Source organism: Rhipicephalus microplus, chromosome 2, assembly GCF_043290135.1.
Source record: "Rhipicephalus microplus isolate Deutch F79 chromosome 2, USDA_Rmic, whole genome shotgun sequence".
Taxonomy (NCBI): domain Eukaryota; kingdom Metazoa; phylum Arthropoda; class Arachnida; order Ixodida; family Ixodidae; genus Rhipicephalus; species Rhipicephalus microplus.
The window spans coordinates 292,708,415-292,733,194 of NC_134701.1; the positions used below are offsets into that span (position 1 = coordinate 292,708,415).

At 46.1% G+C, this 24,780-nt stretch overlaps 1 protein-coding gene across 2 annotated transcripts in view; it reads right to left on the minus strand.

Moving 5' to 3' along the window:
- Positions 1-2,706: 2,706 nt before the first annotated feature.
- beag (IC cytokine homolog beag) overlaps positions 2,707-24,780 on the minus strand; it is a 72,617-nt gene continuing 50,543 nt past the window's right edge. The window contains exons 16-17 of one of the 2 annotated variants that reach the window (XM_075882259.1): positions 22,194-22,237; positions 2,707-2,998 (exon numbers count right to left, since the gene is read on the minus strand). In XM_075882259.1, the coding sequence (XP_075738374.1) occupies positions 2,944-2,998; positions 22,194-22,237 (99 nt within the window). In that variant the 3' untranslated portion in view covers positions 2,707-2,943. Of the gene's footprint in view, positions 2,999-5,373; positions 5,724-22,193; positions 22,238-24,780 lie in introns of those variants that run through there. The other variant, XM_075882260.1, reaches the window with a different exon arrangement.

A 24,780-nucleotide genomic window follows, 5' to 3' on the forward strand; every position in this document is an offset into this window, starting at 1 on the left:
AACATGCTTCTGGACATGCCCAATGCATTACGATTTCTGGACACTGTCCTTTCCATACATGTCTTTCACAGTGGCATAGCTTTTGGAATCGCCATCACCATAGAATTTAAGGCACTTCAAAACTCTTTTTGGCTGCGACCTCTCGAATATTCGGTAGAGACCAACCGTCTCCATACTGCCAGCACTTCCTTCATGGTTTTCTTGACAGGAAGTGTGATTTGCCTTCCATTCCAGATAAGAAGCACTTTCTGGCCTCAACTTCCTTTTAGTTTTATAAGACTTACACAAGCTAGAAAGGGCCTCAACATCCCTGATTTTTCCCATGTCAACAGAAATCACACACACATCCGTTCAAAGATGAATGGCCACGCTTCTGCCAAGTGCCATCATCTGAAACACCACACTCGGCACTGCCCACAACACGACGAAGTTCCACAGCAGCATCAGCCATAGATTATGTTGCAACTACTTCTGCAACTGAAGAAAGGTGAGACGATAATTTGTCGTAGGCGGAGTGACCTGGAGAAGCGGGCTTGTTCATGACTTTGGCAAACGTTTCCGCACCTGCGTGCCCTTTTCCCAACTGGTGCGTCGCGTAAACGAGAAGAACATTATTTTCATTAGTACGTCCCACTTTTCTAGACGTATAAAATGGACGCTCGAACCCACAGTCAGTACTCACGACCGCACGGGTTGAGCATATCCATTGGTGAGAGCATTGCTCGAAGCTTTGGGTTCATGCACCCAGAGCATGTCGGTGATAAAAACACCGAAAAAAGAATGTCAATGTCCACAAGCCTGTTCCCTTGGTGCGAAGAATTCTCCAGCGGAGCCTCGTACGTTTTTGTAACATCCGCAAGCTTCCTCGCGGTCACCGAAACACTTGCGCCCGTGTCAGGAGGCAGCCTTGTCGTGTAGCGATTTCCACCAAACTTGCAATTCCTAGTCTTCCGAGTTTTACACTCAGCCATGCTGGTCTCAATATGGTCCAGGTGGCCTAAGAACACACGTTGCAACGTTTACACGTGAAAGAAATACAGAACGATGCCTGACAGACCAAGGTAAACAACAAACATTCCACGAGCATCTTGTGTCGCCTTTGTCACCGTTTTTAGAGATTTAAATACAATTAGAAGCACAAACTTATATATAACATCCTCTTATGTAACATTCAATGTAAAATTCACGAAGTATTTTGAATATTATTAATATAGGCAAAAAACACTTCCTTTCAAAGTGGTAGGGGTTTCGGTTTCAGTACACGAGCACGGGGTATAGAAATCTAGCCGTAAATCGCAAACTAATGATAATAGGAGGATCATTTTTGTTGCTACATATTTTTGAACGTTCGGCCGTGCAGAGAAGACAAAAATAAAGATATCGATCTCACGCAAAAAATTTGACTTTTGAAGGTCACCAGCCTACCATCTTGGAGACCTGTTACTGCATATTTAATCCACTTTCTTTGTCTTTAAAGGGGCCCAGCAACACTTTTTGAGCATGGTCAGGAAATGCTGTCGATCCGTAGTACAGGCTCCCGACAGCACGCAAGCCAAATATTACAGCACAGCACACTGCCTGGAATTCACAATAAATTATCAAAGTCAACTAAAAATTGCTTTCTCTTCTCTCAACAAATCATGCAATAAGCCCAAAAATCACTCATAGTAAGCCCACCTATCAGCCATTGACTGATTTGAACATGGCGCGCTCGGTCATTACAGAGATCACCGTGGAAGGCCGTCACTTGTCCACGCGTGCCCGCGAGATCGCACTGAAAAAGCCACGTATTCGAAGAAAAAAAAAAAAGTAAAAAGTGCTCAAGGTCACGAAGCGCACTTGACGTTTTTGTTTGCCCCTCCCATCCCTTCCTGCTTAGCTTCCAGCACTTTTGTCGGGAGGAGAGAAGAGAGACTGCGACTGCGGCGTGTGACAAATCTTTGTCACTCCACTCATACTGGAAAGATTTTTGAAATTTTTGTGGCATTGAATTTGTGAAGCAATACGCCTTTCCAGAGAATTATTTCCATGGTTACTCAAAAAAGTATTTCAGGGCTCCTTTAAACTAGGAATTGGTGGGTTCAGTGTATCAACGAGATCAAGGGTGCCATGACATTCCAGCCCACAGCTTTTTCGACAAACTGAATGTGCTCCACAGCAGTGTACACGTCCACAAGGTTGACACATTGAGAATTGGCCGCGAGATCAAACAGAGTTGCCGTCTGGCGGCAACTGGCTGAAGAGGCAAAGTGTAGATAGCTTCGTGCATCGTCTGCTGGGCCTGTAGTGTTTCTGTATGCGCGTACGTCCTGCACGTTCGCAAAGTGTGGTTTGTCTGGTCATGTCAACGCGAGTGTAACTGTTTCTACGTATGCCAAGAAACGACATACGAAAGCATTTGGTCTTGCTCAGCTGCTAACTCATTGTAATAAGATCGGCAAGTGCAACTTTCCGGAGTGCTGTTTATTGTCGTCGTACCCTCTATTTACCAGAATAATTTCAGAGTGGGTGCCTCTTTCTGTTTCAAGCACATTGCAAAATGCTCTTGGCATCCTCCCAAACATGAGGGCTATTAAATTGTGAGTGAATGCAATGTTTTATAGCAACTCAGTTGTAAAAAAACAAAAAAAAGACAGGCTCTAGGCCATGAACTTGCACGCTTCTGGTAGGTGTACAACTACAACAATGTAGTTTATCGATCGTGCGTGGAGTCTTAGGTGTGTTTATTTGGCCATAGTACCACTACATAGAAATATTACTATCACAAACTGTGAGCCATCGTTACTTAAACTGTACTTAAAACAGAAATACCGTGCGCAACCGTGTGCTTTGATTTAAGAACGCTCTAAAAAGCTTAGACGTTGAGAATTAATTCACACGTCATGCCTTATATATATGATGTCACATGACTTCACTGAAAATTTCATCTTTGTTACATTGTCTTCAGCGTTTATGTGGCACTGTTAGTGACTGATGGAAGGCGGTAGTCATTTTTTGTCTGGAAAAAAAAAAAAACATGCTTGTACCATTAACCAGACCTTTGTTGTAGCACAGTCATACATGTAATCCATCGATGTAATCTTTCTGCTGAACTGTTACATAAATTTTACTTATATTCTTACTGGTGGAAGAACATGTGCGTACACATGGTAAACGCAGTGTAGCACAAAACGCTGTCAGCCACTAAGCTTTCCTGACTAAAACTTATCGACTGTCCACATTTCATGGTGAACAAAATGAAAGAAAGAAAAAACATAAGCGTATAAGGTGCGAACGGGGGTACTGAACTAATCACACAGATATGCGGGCTTTCTACAATCTTTCTCAGTTTTTTGTAGTATGCAGATGACAAAGATGTAAATAAGTAGTTCAGTCACGCTACAGCAGTGCGTAACAGGCAGAACACAAGCTAGCCACGTAAAAACAATACAGCAAAAGCGTTATTTAGCACGAAAACCTCAAGAGACTCGCCCTGGGTGAGCATCCCTATGAAAAGCAGAATGCTCTTTACTCGCTGGTAATGTTAACGTTGCATAGGCGTTGTGCACCGATGCAGTAGAGATGAGTGTAGATATTAACAGTAAACTGTAGTCGCATTTTATCTGCCAACAATCGGCTTAGGCAGCACGCAACGAAGCGCCCCTGTGTGTATTGTACATGCACTGCTGACCGCCTATCCACACTTTCGTGGGAACGGTGCTGCCACCTATAGCCCGATCTCCCCGCCAATAGCTCCTCTGGCCAGTTCAGAAACTGAAAAAAAACAGTGCTGAGTAACACTGTACATAAATAATTTTTTATAGCTCAACTAACAGCATGTTAACAATAACAGCATGTTGTGATGAAGCATGTGGAGTGCACTTAGTAATGGGTATAATATTAATTACACACAGTGATGATTAAGATCACAAGGGCTGGAGGCGCATAAAATAATGAGCATGACTATATCGTATAGGCCCAAGAGTGCAAGCCACCTATGTTGGTTGAACAACACGTGCCTTTCTTTTACTAAACCCCTTCCCCTCGCTTTGCTATAAAAGACTAATGACAATAAACACAAGCGTTCATTCACTACTGTCCTGATATGAGTGTTAATTTCCTTGAACGTGGTCCGACTGATACAGTCACCAAACTGGAATATGCCCCTGTGAACATGTTCAGTCGAATATCGATAATTCGAACTCGAAAAGGCCCAAAAATTTATATGAATTAAAAGGAATTCAAATTAATGAAAGCTAAATAAGTGGAGGACTCTCCATGCAGTGGTGCATGTGCATTGAGCTAACACATGAGGGGGAGTTTCGGAAGACACATTTATTCACAAATCACAGGACATCCGTTATTAATTGAAGTAATCGGTGATGTGCATCTACACACGTTTGCCTTGCAGAGTCTTTCGCACGCAGCTTGCAAAGCACTTATACTTCAACTTCAGCATTCTCCTGGCAAGAGAAGTTGCGCGCGGAAATGTCCAGCGCCGACACTTTCTAAAGACGACGAAAGCGACGCCTGCGTAGCCGAGCCTCTCCGTCACGCAGCCGCAGCATGGCCAGCACGTGACGAGAAAGGAGCAGTGTCTCCACACGGAGAGAAGCAGATTGGAATTTGATAGAAAATCAACACTCCATGGCAGCCTTTTTTTTTTTTTGCTCTCTTCGCACGCGTCGTTAAAAGGAGAAGGGTTGCATGGCAGGGACGGGAAAGGGGGAAGCATGGCACTAGCGCATGAGAACCCCCCCCCCCCCTCTTAAGGTGCAGGGCCATGCTCCTGCAAGGGGCAAGGGCTGCAGAAGATAGTGCCTTTTTCCTTTCCTTCAACCACACATTCATTCAACCCAGCGACAGCTTTCTTTCTTTTTTTTTCCTCTCTCTCTATGCACGCAGAATTGGAAGGAGAAGGATCTTCACGTGGCAGGGACGGAAAAGAGAGAAGCGTGACACGGGCGTGTTGCAGATCGGCATTTGAGAGAGAGCAAACATCCCACCACAGCCTTTCCTTTCCTTTTCATTTCCTTCGCACGCAGCGTTGAGGTGTCACAGGTGCCGCTGCGGGATTGGGCAGGGTGCTGAGAACATTTTACGAGCACAGTATGTTCGAATTACTGGGCGTTTTCGCCCATAAGAATACACATAGCTTTGACGGGACCTCACCGTGAGTTCTAATTTAACGGAAGTTCGAATTAAGCGTGTTCGAATTATTGATTCGATTGTACTTAAATCTAAGCATGCAAAAGTTCTTGCATTTTGCTGTGACGTGGACTCTCAAACCAGTAGTACCTTGTTAAAGCTGCATTAGCATGTGTGATGATAAGCGTTCCCAAATAATATATAGCATATGCCATGTAGGCTAAAACATGACTTTACACAGGAAGGTTCATAAGGCAATATGGATGCTTTTAATTGTTGCATGCAGAGATGCAGCCAAGCTTCTGGTCTTTTGTGTCCCAGTGTGGCACTGGAAATAAAGAACACTGATACGCCTGTGACATGGGCTCTTGAACAAGCACAGTGAGAAAACTTGTGTCAATTTGCGTCAACATGTGTGGTGAGCATGGGTTGCACTTTCGGTTCAGATGTGTGCCAGAACCCTTTGCAAATGGTAAGGAGCAGATACCATGAGGGCTAAAACATGGACTTTACACAGAAAGGACATGGATTCTCTTGTTGTGTGCAGTGATGCAGCCAAACTCTAGTATTTTGGTCTTTTGTATTCCGGTGTGGCACTGGAAATAAAGAAGACACCATTGACGAAGAGCAGCAGGCATAATTAAAAAAAAATTATAAGCATGCAGGCCTGGCACAGTTTATAGAAATAGAAAAAATATTTTAGATGCATGCTTTGTTAACTTACAATTAAGCAACTCGCAGCACTCATATTTATTAAAAAAAAACACACAATCAATCAAAATTTTCAGCTACTGGACAGGACTTAAGTCCTGTGCCCATATATAGACCTACACAACTTATGGCATAAAGCAGGGCTGGTTGCATTAGAGACTGCCGATGCATTTCAAGCACACTTCAAAATTGAATTAAAAGAAAAGGGCTACCTTTCTAGGCACGGAAGCTTATTTATTGATTACGGAAGAAAGTGAAACAACTGCACATAATGTTTCATTCAATAGGTTCTTTGACGGCAATGAGGCACTTTAATGAGGATGCTGCCATATAACAACATGCTAATAATAAAAATAATTTTATTTTAGGTCCAGCAGTCCGATGCTGCCACAGAGTAAAAGCCCTCCCAGGCTACTACAGTAGAAGCTGGTTAGTTTTACACTCACTAACTTGAAAAATTCGTTAATTCCACACCACTAGTTTGGAAAATCTGTTCATCCCTATGTGTTTGGTCCTGGCCATCGCAGGCATTGCTGAATGGCATCAAATCATTGTTAATTCAGTCATATTTGGCCACAACCTGTTTAACTCAACCTGTCCTGGGGCCCTTACACCCAATCAACAAGTGAAATCGAGAACATACTGTCGCGAGAGAAAGGTTTCCAGCTCCAGTATCTTCTCAGGAAATTTGTGCAAAACCAACTCCTGCTTCTTTTTTAAGTCTTTCTTTGTACTCTTCTACCTTTGGGTTTGTTTCTCTGGCCATTACAGAGCTTCGGCTTTCGACTTTAATGGAATGTGGGATAAATCGTGTTTTCCAGCCTGGGACAGGCGCCTACACGCTGCATTTTACGGCTCACAAACCGAGCAGTCAAGGTCGCCCCGTTCGGGATTAGAAGGGGAAAGCTTACTAGGAAAAGCGTCTAGCAAGAGGCAGGTCCGGCGCCACCGTCTGAGTTTAAGCCATTGTCGGCAGGCACGCGTGTCATTGAGAATGACATGGGGACGCGACCACTTAGCCTGACCGAGACATAGTGGCGGCAGGTAAACGACCATATTCTCTCGCGCTGTTGTTAGGATGTCGGGACGCCTCGCTGTCGCATGTACACCTGGTAAGCAATGGTGTACCCATCGCTCTTAAGGCCGCTTCTAGAAAGCAACAGTTAATGAAAGAACTTACGGGGCCCGAGCGTGGGAACGGCCGCCGACGGTAGTCGGCCGAAGGAAGCAGCACGGCCTGGTATGGGAGAGAGTGTCACGTGCGGAGGACCTTTCCCTTTGCGTGTTTCATTTTGGTAAGGAGGTTTTTACAAATGTAGTGCCTTTTATGAAAGTGTTTCTGTGATTGGTTGTGATGCTGCGAGTCCCAACATGTGATTGGTTTTTGTGAAGACTCTTTGTTCGACCAAGGGTTAAAAAGAGGATGTTTGAACTTGAAAAGGGAGCGGAGTCGGGGTCAACGGCGGATCTCGCCACCGGAGACCAGCTATGCGGGCCGAGGGGTATGCCACCATTTTCTATGTTTTGTCTTTGTAACCCAGTGCATTTTGTAACTTGAAGTTGTGTTAGCTAAATAAACCCCCAATGAGTGCTCCCCGAATTCATCGTGTTGACTTCTCATCGATTGCCTCCGCGGAGTTTCAACCACACTTATTCGTCTCCCTGGTCGTCCGATGCGCCTAACTTGAACAACCCCGACGTTTCGCTACAAAGTGGTGGAGGTTGCTCGGTAACGATAGTCCCGCTCTGAAATTATGCCCCGTGTCAACAACAAATATAAGGAACCTACCTCTGACTGCTCCGCTATGACGGAACCCCATGCCTTCTTCTCTGCTATGTCTACCCCCCAAGCTAAACCATTCATCGGACCACCAGTCTTTAGAGGTGCGCCAGAGGAATCTATTTCCGAGTTACTTTGCTACGAACATGTAGCATCGCTCAATAATTGGGACCAAGCCACGAAGGTGAAATTTCTATATCTGGCCTTAGACGGAGATGCGAAAAAGTGGCACAATACTCAAATTCTAACCGGTGCCCCTAATACATGGGAAGAATGGGCGACGCTACTAAAAACGTCCTTTACAAGTCGCCACTCAGTCGAGATCGCCTATTTGAGGCTACAAAACCGCACTCAATTGCCGTCCGAAACCCCCGAGCAGTACTACTATGACGTCGTACAGCTGTGTGCAAGACTGAACCCGTCTATGACGGAAGATGATCGGTTGCGGCACCTTATACGCGGTTTACGTCCGGATATTCTGGAGAAGATGATAATCGCAAACCCGGAGAGCTGCACTGCATTCCTCCAAATTTTGCAACGCATAAATCTGGCAGCTTTGATGAGCCGTGCGTCGGCGCCACAACCGATTGGCATCCAGTATTCCACCGGATTACAGTCGTGGATGCAAAACATCGCGCATCCCGTAGGGTTCGCACCCGCCGCAGCGACAGGGTACTCTCCTCCTACGTGTGTCGCCACTTGCGCCGCGGCCGAATTGCGTTGCCCACGGGAGGCTGCTGACAGCGAAAGAGACCTAAAAGCGATTGCGGACACGATCGCCGTGCTGTCTGACCGGCTAAAAAGCATCGAAGACGAGGTGCGTCGCCCCCCAATGCCGTGGCCTCGGAGAACTTCCCGTGCCAACGACGGGCATCCCCGATGCCAGATTTGCCGCCGCATAGGTCACATAGCACAACAGTGCTGGCAGCGATTCCGAGATGGCAGGAACGATCAGGCGGAGCTCCAAGGCAATCAGAATGTACAGCCTAATCCTTCGGGAAACGAGAACGGCCGGGCCTAGGGGGCCAGCACGGCCGCCCCATCGGCACATTGTCGGAAGGTCAGCTTCTCACAGTCCCCACACGAGCCAACGGTACAGAAACAAAACTTGTAATTGACACCGGCTCGGTCGTAAATGTCATCTCAGAAGAATTAGCTAACAAAATAGGTGCTTCATTCAAATCGAGAAAAGACATGTTCATCCGAGGAATTGGCGGAGGCTTGCTGACCCCCAATGGCGAAGCTGAAATAAAACTTGAATTTGGCACCACCAAAGTTCACGAGACGTTTTTAGTGGTCAAGGATTGCCCGTACGAGCTACTCGGTGGTCTTCCTTTTTGTCGAGCAGCCCAGCTTCTCATTGACTTCCCCAAAAAAGAGCTGCAACTAAACGGTGAAATTTTCCTGCTACGTATAGACTCAAGTGCCCTCGAACATAATGATGTACTTGCAGTGCGGTGCCACGAGCAAATTCGCATTGAACCTCGCACAGAAGTCGCTATTGAAGTAAAGGTCGCAAGGGACGGAATTCACCTCGTCGAACCGAACAGCACGCTCAAAAACGGACTTCAGGTTGCACGCACAATAACGAGGATCGTGCATGGGAGAGGCCTCATTCGCATAGCTAATCCTACCATGTCGCCAGTAAACCTGCTCAGCGGAACAAAGCTTGGATGGGCTTCATCTATTCATGACGCACAGCTGGCAATCACGGCCCCCGAGAACGATCAAGTGCCTCAAGAGTTTGACATAGAGACTGGGGATCACCTACAGCCATCTGAGCGGGATGAACTGTTGTCGCTCATTGAGAAATACCGCCATCTATTTACGAGCAGTGACAACCCCATCCGGCAGACTCATGTCGCTGAACATGTGATCGACACAGGTGATTCTCGACCAATTCATCAGCACCCATATCGTCATTCCCCTTTTGAAAGACAACAGATTGAGCAACAAGTAGAAGAAATGCTGCGCGATGGGATAATTAGAGAGTCTCACAGTCCTTGGTCATCACCTGTCGTCCTCGTGAAGAAGCCAAATGGGACTTGGCGTTTCTGCGTCGATTTCCGCAGAGTCAATGAGGTCACTAAAAAAGATGTGCACCCACTGCCACGAATTGATGACATTCTCGACGTGCTACAGGGGTCAAAATACTTCACCACACTTGATCTAACATCAGGCTACTGGCAAGTGGGCATCAAGGAGGAAGATAAGCAAAAGACCGCATTTGCCTGTGGACCCGGCCTGTACGAATTCAATGTTGTCCCTTTCGGCCTGTGCAACGCCCCTGCCACATTCCAGAGAATGATTAAAAAAGTCCTCAGTGGTCTTCTCTGGAGAGTTTGTTTGGCCTACTTGGACGACATCGTTATTTTCTCGAAGACTATGGCAACTCATTTGCAAGATTTGGAAAGTGTGTTTTCGGCTTTGGACGTGGCAAACTTACGACTGAAGTCCGAGAAATGCAGCTTCGCTCGCCAGGAGATCAAATATCTTGGACACATTCTCACAGGTGAAAGCATCCGGCCGGACCCAGACAAAGTAGCAGCGATCGAAAAATTCCCAAAGCCACGAAACAAGAAAGGTGTACAGAGCTTTCTCGGAATCTGTAACTACTATCGGCGGTTCATCAAAGATTTCTCTCGCATTTCTCGACCTCTGACCAACTTAACCAAAAAGGATGTTCCTTTCGTCTGGGATGCGGCATGCGAAGTGGCCATGCAAACCCTCAAAGAGAAGCTGATCACAGCCCCAATTCTGCGTCAGTTTGAGCCGGGAAAGCCAATAGAGGTGCACACTGATGCCTGTGATTACGGCATTGGCACCGTGCTTGTACAGAAAATTGGAACTCAAGAGAGAGTCGTCGCCTATGCCAGCCGCCACCTCAACAAGGCTGAGATGAACTACAGTACCACCGAGAAAGAATGCCTCGCCGTTGTGTACGCCTGCGGACAGTTTCGGCCATACGTCTTGGGTTCTAAGTTCACGGTCGTGACTGACCAAGCCAGCCTGGCTTGGCTAATGAAAGTAAGGAATCCGAACGGTCGTCTTATGCGATGGTCCCTGTTGCTTCAGGAATTCGACATAACGTTGCGACACCGCCCTGGCCTCAAGAATGGAAATGCTGACACGCTTTCCCGCCTTCCTCATGATCCCGCGCCTGTAAGCGAAGAAAACCCCTTACCGTTGCTGGTTCTGGATCAGGTGGATGTTGGAAAAAAGCAGAGGACAGACCCATGGATGAAAGAAATTATGCAGCACCTCGAGCACCCGGATGCGCCCGTTGTCAGGAAAACTAAAAGAACGGCACGGAGCTTTCGGTTGATCGACGGTGTACTGTATCGAAGGGCGAAAGGGTTTCAGGAGGATCGTGCTGCGCTCGTTGTCCCCAAGTGCTTGAGATCTGAGATTTTAAGGTACTGCCATGACGCCACCACGGCAGGCCACTTAGGTGTCAAGCGCACATGGGAGAAAGTTCGTTGCCGATATTTCTGGCCGAAGATGTTCTCGTACGTAAGCAAGTACGTTCTCTCCTGCCCCGACTGCCAGACACGAAAGCAACCACCGGGGAGGCCGGTCGGTTTCCTCCAACCGATCCCACCTGCAGGTCGACCTTTTCAGCAGGTGGGCATGAACTTCATTGGGCCTTTCACTAAATTCAAAGCAGGGAACCGCTACATCGTCGTGATTACCGACTACCATACGAAATGGGTCGAGGCTGTCGCGTGTCCAGCGGCCACTGCCGCAGAAGCAGCCAGAGCTTTCGTCGAACAAATCGTCCTACGTCATGGTGCCCCGGAGAAAGTAATAAGCGATCGTGGGCAGCACTTTGTCGCCAACTTGACCGAAGAAATATTCCGGCTCGTGGGTAGCGAGCATGCCACCACAACAGCATACCACCCACAGGCCAACGGCTTGCGCGAGCGTTTTAACCGCACGTTGGCTGACATGCTCAGCATGTAAGTTTCCTCACACCACCGCAACTGGGATGAATTCCTACCGTACGTTCTATTTGCATACAATTCTTCCACCCACGAGACGACTGGATTCACTCCCTTCTTTCTTCTTCACGGACATGAACCGACACTACCGGTGGATGTAGGGTCGGGCGCGCAATGCGGATTCGACTACACCCTGGATGCAATGAAAGTGGACCGCAGGCTGCGGCAGGCTCGAAAAATAGTAAATGAATGGGAGAAGCGTCAGCAGGAGAAGAACAAGCGCAGCTATGATGCTAGGCGACGAAGTGTTGTTTATCATCAGGGCGACTTGGTGTACTTGTGGACTCCCTCCCGGGCGAAAGGGAAGACGACAAAGCTTCTTCACAAATACCACGGACCTTTCCGTCTTGTGCGCCAGGTAGCCGAGAACAACTGGGAGGTGGTAGACCAAACTGGGAAAAAACGTGACGTTGTGAATGTGGCGCGTTTAAAGCCCTGCCACGTTCGATTGGGCTCCGATGCCGACGACGCGGACGATGAGTCTGATGATAATCATGAGGTGCGCGATCTCGGTGGTGTTGTGCGCGAGTGCAGTGCAAGGAGAGATGACCACGGATTGCATCAAAGTGTTGTGCGCGAGTGCGGCTCCAATGGTGATGTGCGCGAGTGCGGTTCGCGAGTGGGTCAGGAACTCCGTTTGCAACATTGTGTGCACGGGACACAGAACAGTGTTCCAGTACAGCAGTGCGAAAGCTACGACACGGACACTGAACTTTACTCGGACTGGAAGACATTTTCAAGTAATAACAACGCACAACAGAATGTCAGTGCTTACGAAACGGACACTGAATTGTATTGCAGTACCGATGAGTGAACCCATATATTTCTGTGTCCAATGATTTTGTTTTGTTTTTCATCTGTTGTTTTATGTAATTTTTTTAAAACATCTCACACACTTGTTGAATGCAAAACCTTTTTGTATAATTAGTCTATTTATTGTCGTGTTTTGCAGATAAAACGAGTGGGGCACTCTTTTTCGTAGGGGGGAGGTGTCGCGAGAGAAAGGTTTCCAGCTCCAGTATCTTCTCAGGAAATTTGTGCAAAACCAACTCCTGCTTCTTTTTTAAGTCTTTCTTTGTACTCTTCTACCTTTGGGTTTGTTTCTCTGGCCATTACAGAGCTTCGGCTTTCGACTTTAATGGAATGTGGGATAAATCGTGTTTTCCAGCCTGGGACAGGCGCCTACACGCTGCATTTTACGGCTCACAAACCGAGCAGTCAAGGTCGCCCCGTTCGGGATTAGAAGGGGAAAGCTTACTAGGAAAAGCGTCTAGCAAGAGGCAGGTCCGGCGCCACCGTCTGAGTTTAAGCCATTGTCGGCAGGCACGCGTGTCATTGAGAATGACATGGGGACGCGACCACTTAGCCTGACCGAGAGATAGTGGCGGCAGGTAAACGACCATATTCTCTCGCGCTGTTGTTAGGATGTCAGGACGCCTCGCTGTCGCATGTACACCTGGTAAGCAATGGTGTACCCATCGCTCTTAAGGACGCTTCTAGAAAGCAACAGTTAATGAAAGAACTTACGGGGCCCGAGCGTGGGAACGGCCGCCGACGGTAGTCGGCCGAAGGAAGCAGCACGGCCTGGTATGGGAGAGAGTGTCACGTGCGGAGGACCTTTCCCTTTGCGTGTTTCATTTTGGTAAGGAGGTTTTTACAAATGTAGTGCCTTTTATGAAAGTGTTTCTGTGATTGGTTGTGATGCTGCGAGTCCCAACATGTGATTGGTTTTTGTGAAGACTCTTTGTTCGACCAAGGGTTAAAAAGAGGATGTTTGAACTTGAAAAGGGAGCGGAGTCGGGGTCAACGGCGGATCTCGCCACCGGAGACCAGCTATGCGGGCCGAGGGGTATGCCACCATTTTCTATGTTTTGTCTTTGTAACCCAGTGCATTTTGTAACTTGAAGTTGTGTTAGCTAAATAAACCCCCAATGAGTGCTCCCCGAATTCATCATGTTGACTTCTCATCGATTGCCTCCGCGGAGTTTCAACCACACTTATTCGTCTCCCTGGTCGTCCGATGCGCCTAACTTGAACAACCCCGACGTTTCGCTACAATACAACGAAAATCCGTCAGATTCATTTTCATTCCTACCGTCGTCACACATCCGTTTCTGTTTTATTAGAGGACGCGAAGCTTGAAATTCTAGAGATACGACGCTATCGAGAGAGACTTAAAATTCTATAGCTAATTCACCGCGACACGTCAAAGTAGACAGGGCCTTGAGCATTAAACCGCGTAGCAGACGTCCTACACGTTCCTCTCACTCGCTCAAACTAACTGAATATTCCTGCCGAACCAACTTCTCCAAACAGTCTTTTTTTCCTTGTGAAATCCAAAAATGAAATGCTTTGCCTGAATATGTACTGCGGAGCCCCACCATATCATCGTTTGTCAACGCTCTTGCTAAGCTATGGTTCAAGGTGTTTCCCAAACTACCAAAAGAGAACAGACAGTGTACGATACAATAGAAAAAAAAGCAATGAATATAATATTCTTTTCGTTATTGAGATGACCACTGTGCAATCAAGTGCTCAATTGCCATTCTTGTCACTTTTTTTCCTTCTTGTCATTTGTCTGTCATTACTACTGCTTCTTTTAAAGCGACATCTTTTTTTTTCTTTGCGTGATCCATTTATTTTCTTGCCCACTTTCCCCTGCAATATTCAGTGTTTTTTTTTATTATATTGCTGTCGATGTTTCACATGCCGTGAATGCTGTTCAAAACAAATCCCAAGATTTTTTTCTTTTTTTTTTTGCTCAAGGTGTATACAGTTCGTTTCTTCTGTCTCTTTTGTGAAACATGTACCTTTTGTGCAACCCGCTCCTGCTTATGGCTTGCAAAGCAAGCTAGATGTAACGAATAAATAAATAAATAAATAAATAAAACTCTGATCACTCTCAGAGGACGCTGGCTGTGAAGAGCCGCAAAAGTGCCATGATAAGAAATAAAAAGGGCTTTCGTGGACAGATATATGACTGCTGCCTTTCAGAAGTATGTGGTCACCACCCACAATTGCGTTGGTAGTACGTAATGAAGCAGGGCACGTTTCAGATTAAGAAACGAGGGTCGATTGAGCCGTGTTTACTCAGTGAACAAAGTCACAAATGATAAAAACTGCGGCTTTTTGCACTGCTGTTATGCCAGATAATCACCGAATTTACATATACACCACAAAAATGAAAGCACTTTGACGTAATATAAATTTGTTGTTTTTTTGATACTTTCGACAATTCGGCATTCAGTTAATTCAGACAGTTTTTCCAATCCCGTTAAACCCAAACTAACAAGATTTTTACTTCCATTTGTTCTGCTGAACACCAGGCTAGATGCATGCTTGTACCTATTTTACTGCTACGCACCTGACAGCAGCGATTTTCTGCCTTCTACAGAAACCACGGAAGCTCTACAGTTTTCACTAAGGCTGTCGCGAGTCAAGGCATGCCCAAGGACTTTTACAGAACCTTTTGAGACGAGTGCCCATGAACAACCAAACGCTAGAACAGCGTACCTCTCTGTGATTGCAGTAATAATGCATGGTACAAGTGCCCACTGCCAGCAGATGTCAGAACATGCAATTATCATAATGCCTTCATGGTTTAAAGCCAGTCACCCACTACAAAAAACACACACGCTGCTGTACTTATTCCCCCAAGGCCGCGTAGTGGGTGCATAGCAAGTTTAAAAAAGTTTCATGCACTAAGTGTTTGAAGTGTGCACTAGGAACAGGATATCACTATCGCGTTCAACTTCACAAGGCGAAGCTTTAGCTTCTCCTAAATTAAAAAAATTTTTTTTTAAGAGGGAGGGAGGCTGCACTTGATAAGCAACTTTATGTATAGATCTGAATATAACTTCCACAGTTCGTGTATTTATATGTGCAGATTCTCAAAATGAAACTACTCTTTTGATAGGTCAAGTAGTTTCCAAGACTCCATAACCAATGTATAACTTGGGTCCTTCGTTTGAAGCCGAATTAGCATCTAAGAAGGAAGCACCAAAACAGTGACTGCAGTATAGGATTGATTGATATGTGGGGTTTAACGTCCCAAAACCACCATATGATTATGAGAGACGCCGTAGTGGAGGGCTTCGGAAATTTTGACCACCTGGGGTTCTTTAACGTGCACCCAAATCTGAGCCCATGGGCCTACAACATTTCCGCCTCCATAGGAAATGCAGCCACCGCAGCCGGGATTCAAACCCGCGACCTGCGGGTCAGCAGCCGAGTACCTTAGCCACTAGACCACCACGGCGGGGCGACTGCAGTATAGGAACAATGTAGGATGTTTAGGGAGTGCAATATGCTACAAAATCAATTTGCTGGGCCAATTTCAACAAGAGTTACAGAAGATCAATGATAACCCATTTAAATCCCAATGAGAAACATTTTTGGATGTGTATATTGCCTTTAAAATAGGCATATTGCATACTGCATGCATTTATCTTTCTGGCAAAAAAAGAATCATGCTGATAGAGCGAATAGAACAGAACTTCCTTTCAACTAGGCAAATGTGCCGAAATTGCCATTTTGAAAAAATGAGGAAAAACGTTTCAAAACTCTTCTGTTGAAAAAAAAATACTAATAAAATCTTATGAAATGCACCAAAGGCATAATTTGAATGCATCCAATCCTTATGCTTCTTCTTGACCAGCTTTCTCAGACTCTAGGACACTTTTCTCTTTTTACTTGGGCTTGCACAGTCCTTCTTCCTAGCCCTAAGGGATGTGCTGCTGGATACGGTGAGCTGCTCTAGAATTGCGGCAGATGCATTGAGATTGCCTGGGTGGTTAAAGTGCAGCACAGCTTCTGCAACAACAGCACAGCAAAAAGAGAAGCGTGCTGCTCCTTTGATAACAAACTCCAAATCACGGATTGGAGGATTTCCTGTGAATTTTGAGTCTTGCCTAACTGGCATCTTGCCTCGCTGCCGCACCACTTGACTCCGAAACGTGCTCAATTTTTCACACTCTTGCCGACAGCGACGAAATATCCTCAAGCGTGGTGGTTGTCTCACAAGTCGTGCGCGTCCCGAACTTCACTAGCATCGATCCCATCAGTGTCTATCCACACACGGTCAAATTCCCCATCCCAGCGCTGTAAGGGAAGCCCTGCACGCGCACTTCACCGTTGCCGATAGCATCGGTGTGGTTATAATACACAGAGAATCCGCTTTCCGGCGAAGCCATCTAGCACACTGCCGCATTGATAACATCTTCAGTAACATGTGCGACCAGCGTCCATGCCGCGCGTGCACGAGGAACAGTCTTCAGTTACGACGGCGTCATCAAACAACGGCAGCGCTTGCTCCCACAACCCCTGCGACACAGTAGCAGCACCATTGGGTTTTCTGCCTCTGCCTTCCTTACGTGAACGGCCAAAATGATGCTGCGATTGGAACTTTTTCGCACCGCCGGGCATAGCAAGACGTACAAGCAGCCTGTTAGGGATACAACACCTTCACAAAGGCGATACTATGGTCCCTAGCATATACTAGCTAGTCCGCCGTCTCTGCACTTTCCCCATGTGAGGCCGTGTCTGCGCCACTGATGCATGCGAAGGGGCCGCTGCAGTCTATCGGAGCGCGTTCGTGGTGCATTCGTGTAGGCTGCGCAGAGGTGGAGGGGGGGGGATATCAGTGGCACGTTGTACCGTGTCTTTAATTATTGTACTCCCGGATGAACTACTCATTCTGTTTCTGTTTGAGTGGGCAGAGACTGAACCGTCTTTGGGAAATGAGTTAGACTCCAACCTAAAGTTTTTGAATAAACCCGACATTTCGAAACCAACTTGGTTTCTTCCTCAGGGGTGACTGCAGGACTACGCAGCAGCGGCGTCTTCAAAGTGTTTCTTCAAAAACTTTCGGTTGGAGTCAAGGTCATCTCCCAGTTTCATACCTAACCAGACAGAATTCTGTTGATTGTTTACATTCAAAAGAACCGTCTTTAATCGACCAAACATATCCAACGTCGTTTCTCTTCGGAGCACTGACGCGACCACAGTGGTGGAAGCAGCTACTCATTGAACAGGACACAGCTGCTTAAAGAAAAACTAAAGGGCAGAATATTGAATTTTTCTTTGCACTTAGAAAGGCTTAAATTATAGTATAAATACTGTTCAATTGTTCTCACAAACGTATGAACTATCTCTAAGCTCAATCTGCCCGTACGTAAACATTTCCGATAACGAAAACATCATACCACGTTTACTGGGCTAAGTCTCTGAATGATACAAATTGGTTCTCGGTGTGTCACAGAGAAAAGAAAACACAATGATGTTTTCAGAATGAGAGGGAAAATTCATCACACACATTAGTATGCTTCAGTTACGGTCTATGCACAGTTAGCAAAGTTCATAATATTTCATTCAAATGACACTATTTACAGCCAGACAGTATACGTAATGACAGCGAAAAATAAGTTGTTCCTCAAAGTTTACCGTAATTACTCGAATCTAACGCGCACCTTTTTTCCGGTTAAGAGAGTTCATAAATCGCATGCGCGTTAGAATCGAGTACGACAAAAATTAATACGGTCATTCTATTGCCATCGGCATTCCAAAATGGCCGCCCCCTACATGCGTCGGCCATTTCTGCCTATGTGTTTCCCATGTGCGGCACTACGTACCTGTGCTGAGGAGTTCGTCATCTTGGCGTGCATTAGCATCGACGGCATGGAAGGGCCGACTCCAAAAACTCGACGAGTGCACCACGATGCCGCTTTCAAAAGAAAAGTCCACGCGTGTGCCGAAACGAATGTAAATCGGGCTGCATCGCGGTCATTCGGAGTTCCCGAAACGTGCGTGCGGGACTGGCGGAAACAAAAGCAGAATACTGTAGACAGCAAAGATTCACGCAAAGGCTTCAGTGGACCACAGCAGGGTCGGTTTCCGCAAATTGAAGAGCTACTCGGCGAGTATGTGACTGAGCAGTGAGTGGCACAGCGGCCCGTGTCGACAGAACTGTTCCAAGTGCAGGCTATGCAGTTAGCCTTAGAAAAAGGGCTAATGCGGAGCCAGTTTAAAGCGACCAGGTGCTGGCTAACTAACTTTGTGAAGAGGAAAGGCTTTTCCCTCTGAAGGCGAACGGGCATATGCCAAAAGTTGCCGGAGGAGTACGAAGAAAAGCTTCAGTTTTCAGAGGTTCGTCCTAAACTTGCGGCACAACAACGGCTCCCTGCTTGGGTAAATCGGGAATGCCGATCAGACGCCTCTTTACTTCGACATGCCTGGCACCACAAGCGTCGAGAAGAAGGGGGCGAAGCAAGTTTGCGTGCTGACATCGGGCCACGGTAAAACAAGAGTGACGGCAACGCTCCGTTGCACGTCAGATAGGCACAAGCTTCCCCCGTACCTCATATTTAAACGGAAGACGCTCTTGAAAGGAGTCTTTTTCCCGAGTGGTGTGATCGTGTGGGCCAATAAGAAAAATGGGTGCGCGTCGCAATCGATGTCTTACTTTTTTTTCGTCGTGGAAACTGAGTGCGCGTTACAATCGAGGGCGCGGTAAAATCGAGTAAATACGATAACACCAGCACATTTGCACAAAATGCTATCAAAAGCATATGTGTATCAGCCTGTCACATGCTATCAGAAGCATATATTACTGATCTAGTGATTCGTGTTGTCGTTAATATTACCTGCCTTCTTCCTTATATGCGCTCCTTCTCTAAAACTGTTAAAGGCTGCAGGAATGAACAGGAAATAGGTGCTTTGCACGGGCATTATTGGCGCAAATGGTTGATGGTAATTTCAATCTTTTCAGTCACACACAACGCAGAAAAAATAAGTGTACAACTGCATGCACATGCTTTTTTTTTTTTTTTCACTGTTTCACGTGCTCACAAAAGGCACATTCGTGGCATAATTAAAAAATGCTCAACAAGAGGTGCCATTCAATGTCATCCATCAATTGCTCGCCCACCTCACTAGTCTCCCGCACTGCAATAATGTCATTTCTTTGCTACGTTTCTTTTTATTGACATACAGGGATCACTTAATTCATGTTGTACGTGCTCAACAAAATACTCGACATTGTTTTAGTTTTCTGAACAGTGCACATACATGACGGACTCGCAATGCGTTTTGCCTTTCTTTTGGTTCGGCTTATCCCGTTTAGGTTCCGGTATGAGTTTCCATTTCGCAAGCGCAGACATTATCATTAGGTAATGAAAGAAGGAAGACATGCATAATAAAAAGATACGAGAGCTAAACCACCGAGAAAGAGCCTAAGGCGTTTCTTCAACAAACGACAGCAACAGAAGTTTTGTGTGAGAAAGCAGAAACAAATTAGTTTATTTACTGTTAGCTCAGGTTAGAAGCCAACTAAGAAGTAAAAAAGTGGGCACCCAAGGCATAAACACCACTACTAATTTGTACTCAATGTCACCATTAATAATAAGAAACACCGCAGAACTTTGACCTGGAAAGGCGCGCTAATTCCAAATGCCAACAACTGTACCAGCACATTCATAGACACGAGTCGGGGTAGAGGCGTCTGCTCAAGGAACTCCGATAGCATACAGCGCAACCACCGCATGCATCACCGAGTGGCGGTGGCGAAGAGCGGAGATGGCAGACTAGCCAGCATATTCTAAGGACCATAATAATACCCTTTCAAGATGACGGCGAACACTGTCAGCGAGTTTTCCTGGCCAATTGGAAAGCGCCATTTTGGTTACGAGCATCAAGCAATGAATGAAATCACACATTGTACGTGATGATTTTGTCTTTGCTTCTTTTGCTTTTGCGAGAGGACATAGTTGTCTACTCGAAAAGAAAAAGAAAGCTAGAAATGCAACCTTTCTATGACAACACCAGAGCTGGTGGAGCGTATATTTCGCATACCGTTGGCAGTTGAAGTACGGCTAGTTTACACTTCAATTTAAAAGTTCGCTCGGGCAAAGTTGCTCTCTTTATAGGTTATAACTTGAGAAATAAGTGGAATTTCAAAGCCAGCATTTGCTGATAGGTGCGGAAGGGCATCGGGAACGTGAAAATAATGAGAGAGAAAATGCGATTATTGAGCCGATTTTCGACTTCTAAGCGCCGCGTTGAACGTGCTTTATGCCGGGGTCCACCAAAACTTCAGTAACATATTTCCATCATGGAAATGACGTCAGAAATCAAAGAAAACATGGTCTGTGGAAGGGAGTTGAACCCATGACCTCTTGATCTGCGACAACACATGCCACGCACGCTATCCACTGCGTCACTGCCACATCCGTTGTATGCTTTAAAAAATACTTTTATATTGTGGAAATCGAGGCTAGCTCGTTGCCTTTCTGTGGGATTTGCCGCCTCTTTCTGCATTCTCATGTCTTGACATGGCTCTCCTCTCTTCCACGGTCTGTTGCACTGGGGGAGCGGGAGTGAGTATGAACTCCTCTCACCCAGTAGCAGATGTGGACTGTGGCGCCATGCGCCACAGTCACATCTGCTACTTCTCGGGAGGCTCTCGGGACGTTTCGCGTGCGTGCGTCGAGAGTGAGTGAGAACCCCTCCAGGACAGCATGGGGTAAGCACGCATTTATTTTCCGTTCGTCAGCTCTTATTGTTCGGGGCTCGCCGAACTTTACTAACGGCACCTTGCGCCCGCGTCGAACGCTCACCTTTTGTTGCCCCTTGCGAACGCTAGGCCCAAGAGTGGTGCGGTGTCCTAGTGCGCGGTCAGACTACGCCGCCTCGTATCTTTTCAAAGCCAACGCGAGCGAATTTTGCCCTCGCTCGAACAACCGGGCCCTTTGTCCCGGTGTCACCGTTAATCACTTTTGCCCATGGAAATGTGCTCGCGACACCCCTGTGTAGTACTTCTCGCCCGTGGCATAAATAAGTCCATTTTCTTTCCCGCTGCGCCTTTTGCAACAGGCTCTGTACTGCGTTTTTGATGTTGCCGCAGGCAATAATGTGTTGCGACCTTAAGCAGTACCGTGTTCTCGCCACGGTGACGGTTAATGCATGCGCAGCTCGCTAAGACCGGACCCACGCTCGTGGCCGTAATCCTTTAGGATACCTGTATACTACAATATCTACCAGTGTCTTCGCACAGTGTTTTTGGTAAAGTGCAGTAATGCATTATGATCGTAACATTCATGATTAATTCTTACAACAAGTCCTTTCTAAGCAGCCATCCTGTTCAGCGCGTTTCCAATAGAAGTGCAGTAAAGTGTGGGATTGGGCTAGTTACTAGTGCATTATTGAACTTCTCAGCACAAAAACTTCCAACAAGTAACACAAGAGACGAGGACGAGCCCACGTCCTCGTCTATTGTGTTACTTGTCGGAAGTTTTTGCGCTGAGAAGTTCAAGAAGTGCAGTGTTGTCAATGCCTTAACACACCCACCGGTGGCGACCTTACCCAGAGCATCAACATCGGTCATATAGCGTCCAACCATACCAAAAGTACCTCTCCGATGCATAATTGAAAACATGCTTCATCTTATTTCCTAGGTGAAATCAGCATTAATAGAAATATGCCTAATGTGCGTTTTTTTGAAAATTACATGAATTTAGGTTATTTTTTACTGAGCACTGGGCCCCTCCTTGAATGAAACAGTAGAAAGGTGATGTACGTACACTCCCACGAAACTGTCCCCTTCAGCCTTTCGGCGGGCAATAATCTGCAAAAGAAATAAAGAGTCATTCTTCATACAGTGATACATTTGAACCAGTAAACACCAGTTAAAGATAACTGAAGTTTTGAAATAGCTGGAAATATCACCAAGACCACTGCGTGAAGCCAACATCCCAGTATGGTGCAGGCAACCACTGACTTCCTAACAAGCTTCTTACTTCAGCCACATGCATTTGTTTGATAGACTGCATCCACTTTATTAAAAGTGATTAAAATATGCCGACATAGACTGATAACTAAAGATTTAAAGTGTGAAATAGTTGTTTTTTGGCCTTTATTGGTTAAATTAAAATAAAGTGAACTTCCCATTTACAAAAGCAGTTAAAATTATGTTACAATTTTGATGAGTAATTAATTAAGAAGGCTTGTGCTTCCAATTTTGCTCCCATACTTGCCTTGTATACACGTACAGGTTTCTATTATAAAAATAATTGTTGTTGTACAGTTGTGGGGGTGCTGACACCCCCTGTAAAGCTGTTTGCGCCGCGTGACGTACGTGTCTCGCCCTAAAGCGGCATTTCAGGCTACAACCACCAGGCGATAGATGTGTTTGCGTTGAGGACCGCTATCGTCATCATCATCATGGGGTAGCGCCCGCGGTGGCCCCTGGCGGAAAGCAAACCTTGGTGACGGGCGAGAGTTTAGCGAGTCTCTTCTGCGCGTGGCGGTTGCCACGAACGGTTGTCTTTCGTGGTGGGTCTGTCGTGAACGGCACCGCGGGCCGCCTGCGGTAGGCCCACGTGGTGAGTGAAGCATTGGCAACGCCACCTTTTGTGAGCTCTCATGTTGTGTGTTTGTCGTGTCATTGTGTAACAATGTCCTAGCGTGTTAATTACAGTTGATGTATCGATTTGGCGGACGATATTGTCTAAATTAGTTAAATAAATGTGTGTGTATGTTGTTTGGTTTGTACCGACCGTGTCCACAGTGTCCTTTCACTCCAAGAGCGTGGCGTGGTGCTCGCTCGCCGAGTTCGAGACCCCACACAGTAAAACATCATTATCTCGAACTCAGTTATTTCGAAATCCCGCTTAGTTCAAAGCATTTCTGCGGTCCTGCATCTTGCAATGTAAGCCTGAGCGGATAATTTGAAGCGGCAGTCAGTGCCAGTCTGGATAATCAAAAAAACTTTAGGTGCAATGTGCCAATTCCCTATCTCGTTTTGCTGCAGAACCCCGAGAACGACAGCCTTTAAGAGCCACTAGGCTCTGTACTGTACTGTAGCGATACTAATGAGTTGAAGCACCTTAACTTTGATATTTCCAGCCAAAAAATTAAATTGTAAATAAATAAAAAGAAAACGGTCGCGTGATCAACTAAAATGTGCGTCTGCGAAAAATGCGAAAGACAAGATGTGCTTCACTGCAACACAGCGGTGATGCACGGGTAGCACGTTACGTGCTTCTCGGAACGTCAGCGGGTCATGATTTACCCATTCTTTGATAGATATGTGGGGTTTAACGTCCCAAAACCACTATATGATTATGAGAGACGCCGTAGTGGAGGGCTCTGGAAATTTAGACCACCTGGGGTTCTTTAACGTGCACCCAAATCTGAGCACACGGGCCTACAACATTTCCGCCTCTATCGGAAATGCAGCCGCTGCAGCCGGGATTCGAACCTGCGCCCTGCGGGTCAGCAGCCGAGTACCTTAGCCACCAGACCACCGCGGCGGGGCTTACCCATTCTTTCTGGGAATATAAAGGAATATAAAGAAATTAATAAGAGGACAATCTGAAGCAGTTTGCAATGTATGCGAACCTCTGAGTGCCGGTTGCTGCAGCAATTTTCTCACTTGGGCTGCTGGCGGAGTTCTTGCCTGCAACACCTACTTCAAAAACTCAGTTCGAAAGCTTCAATGACCATGTTTTCCAGGCAAAACAGATCGCGAATTTTGTGACTGTTTATTTCCATTATTAAATTCATTTTACTTGAAAGAATGGGCGATGGCCGCATCAAGACGTACTGACACAGCAAAGAGCAGGCGACAAACTACCCACGTGTCACTACTGTGTCATTTCAGTTGATCGTGCTTTTTTATTAAATTTTTTGGTGGCAGCAGCGAAGCCCGACATTCTTTCTTGTTTGCGGCAAAATTGTGATCTGGTATTGCTGGAAAACATAACCCTTGAAGCCGCAAGCTAGCCGGCACAGCTAACGACCAGCCCCTGATTACTTTGAATATATTCAAGTTCCTTGCATTTTACTTTTTGTATGTTTCGTTAAATCAAAAACACGCTTAATTCAAATATTTCTCACAGTCCTAGTGACTTTAAATTAACGAGGTTTTACTGTAGCTGCCCCAGCTGCAGAAATATTGAGGCCTCAAAATAGAACAGTCCCAAGTTTACTTTTCTGAGAAAAATACAAAAAACTAAAATCACAGCTTCTCCCAAACAACAATCACAGTGTGCACGTTTTGTAAAACTCATAAAGGCGTTCATACATTGGTGGCAGTGCTTCGAACACAGGTGCTGGCAAAGTATAAAGAAGCCTCGAAGTAGGCTTCTCATCTTTTGTTTGCCTGCA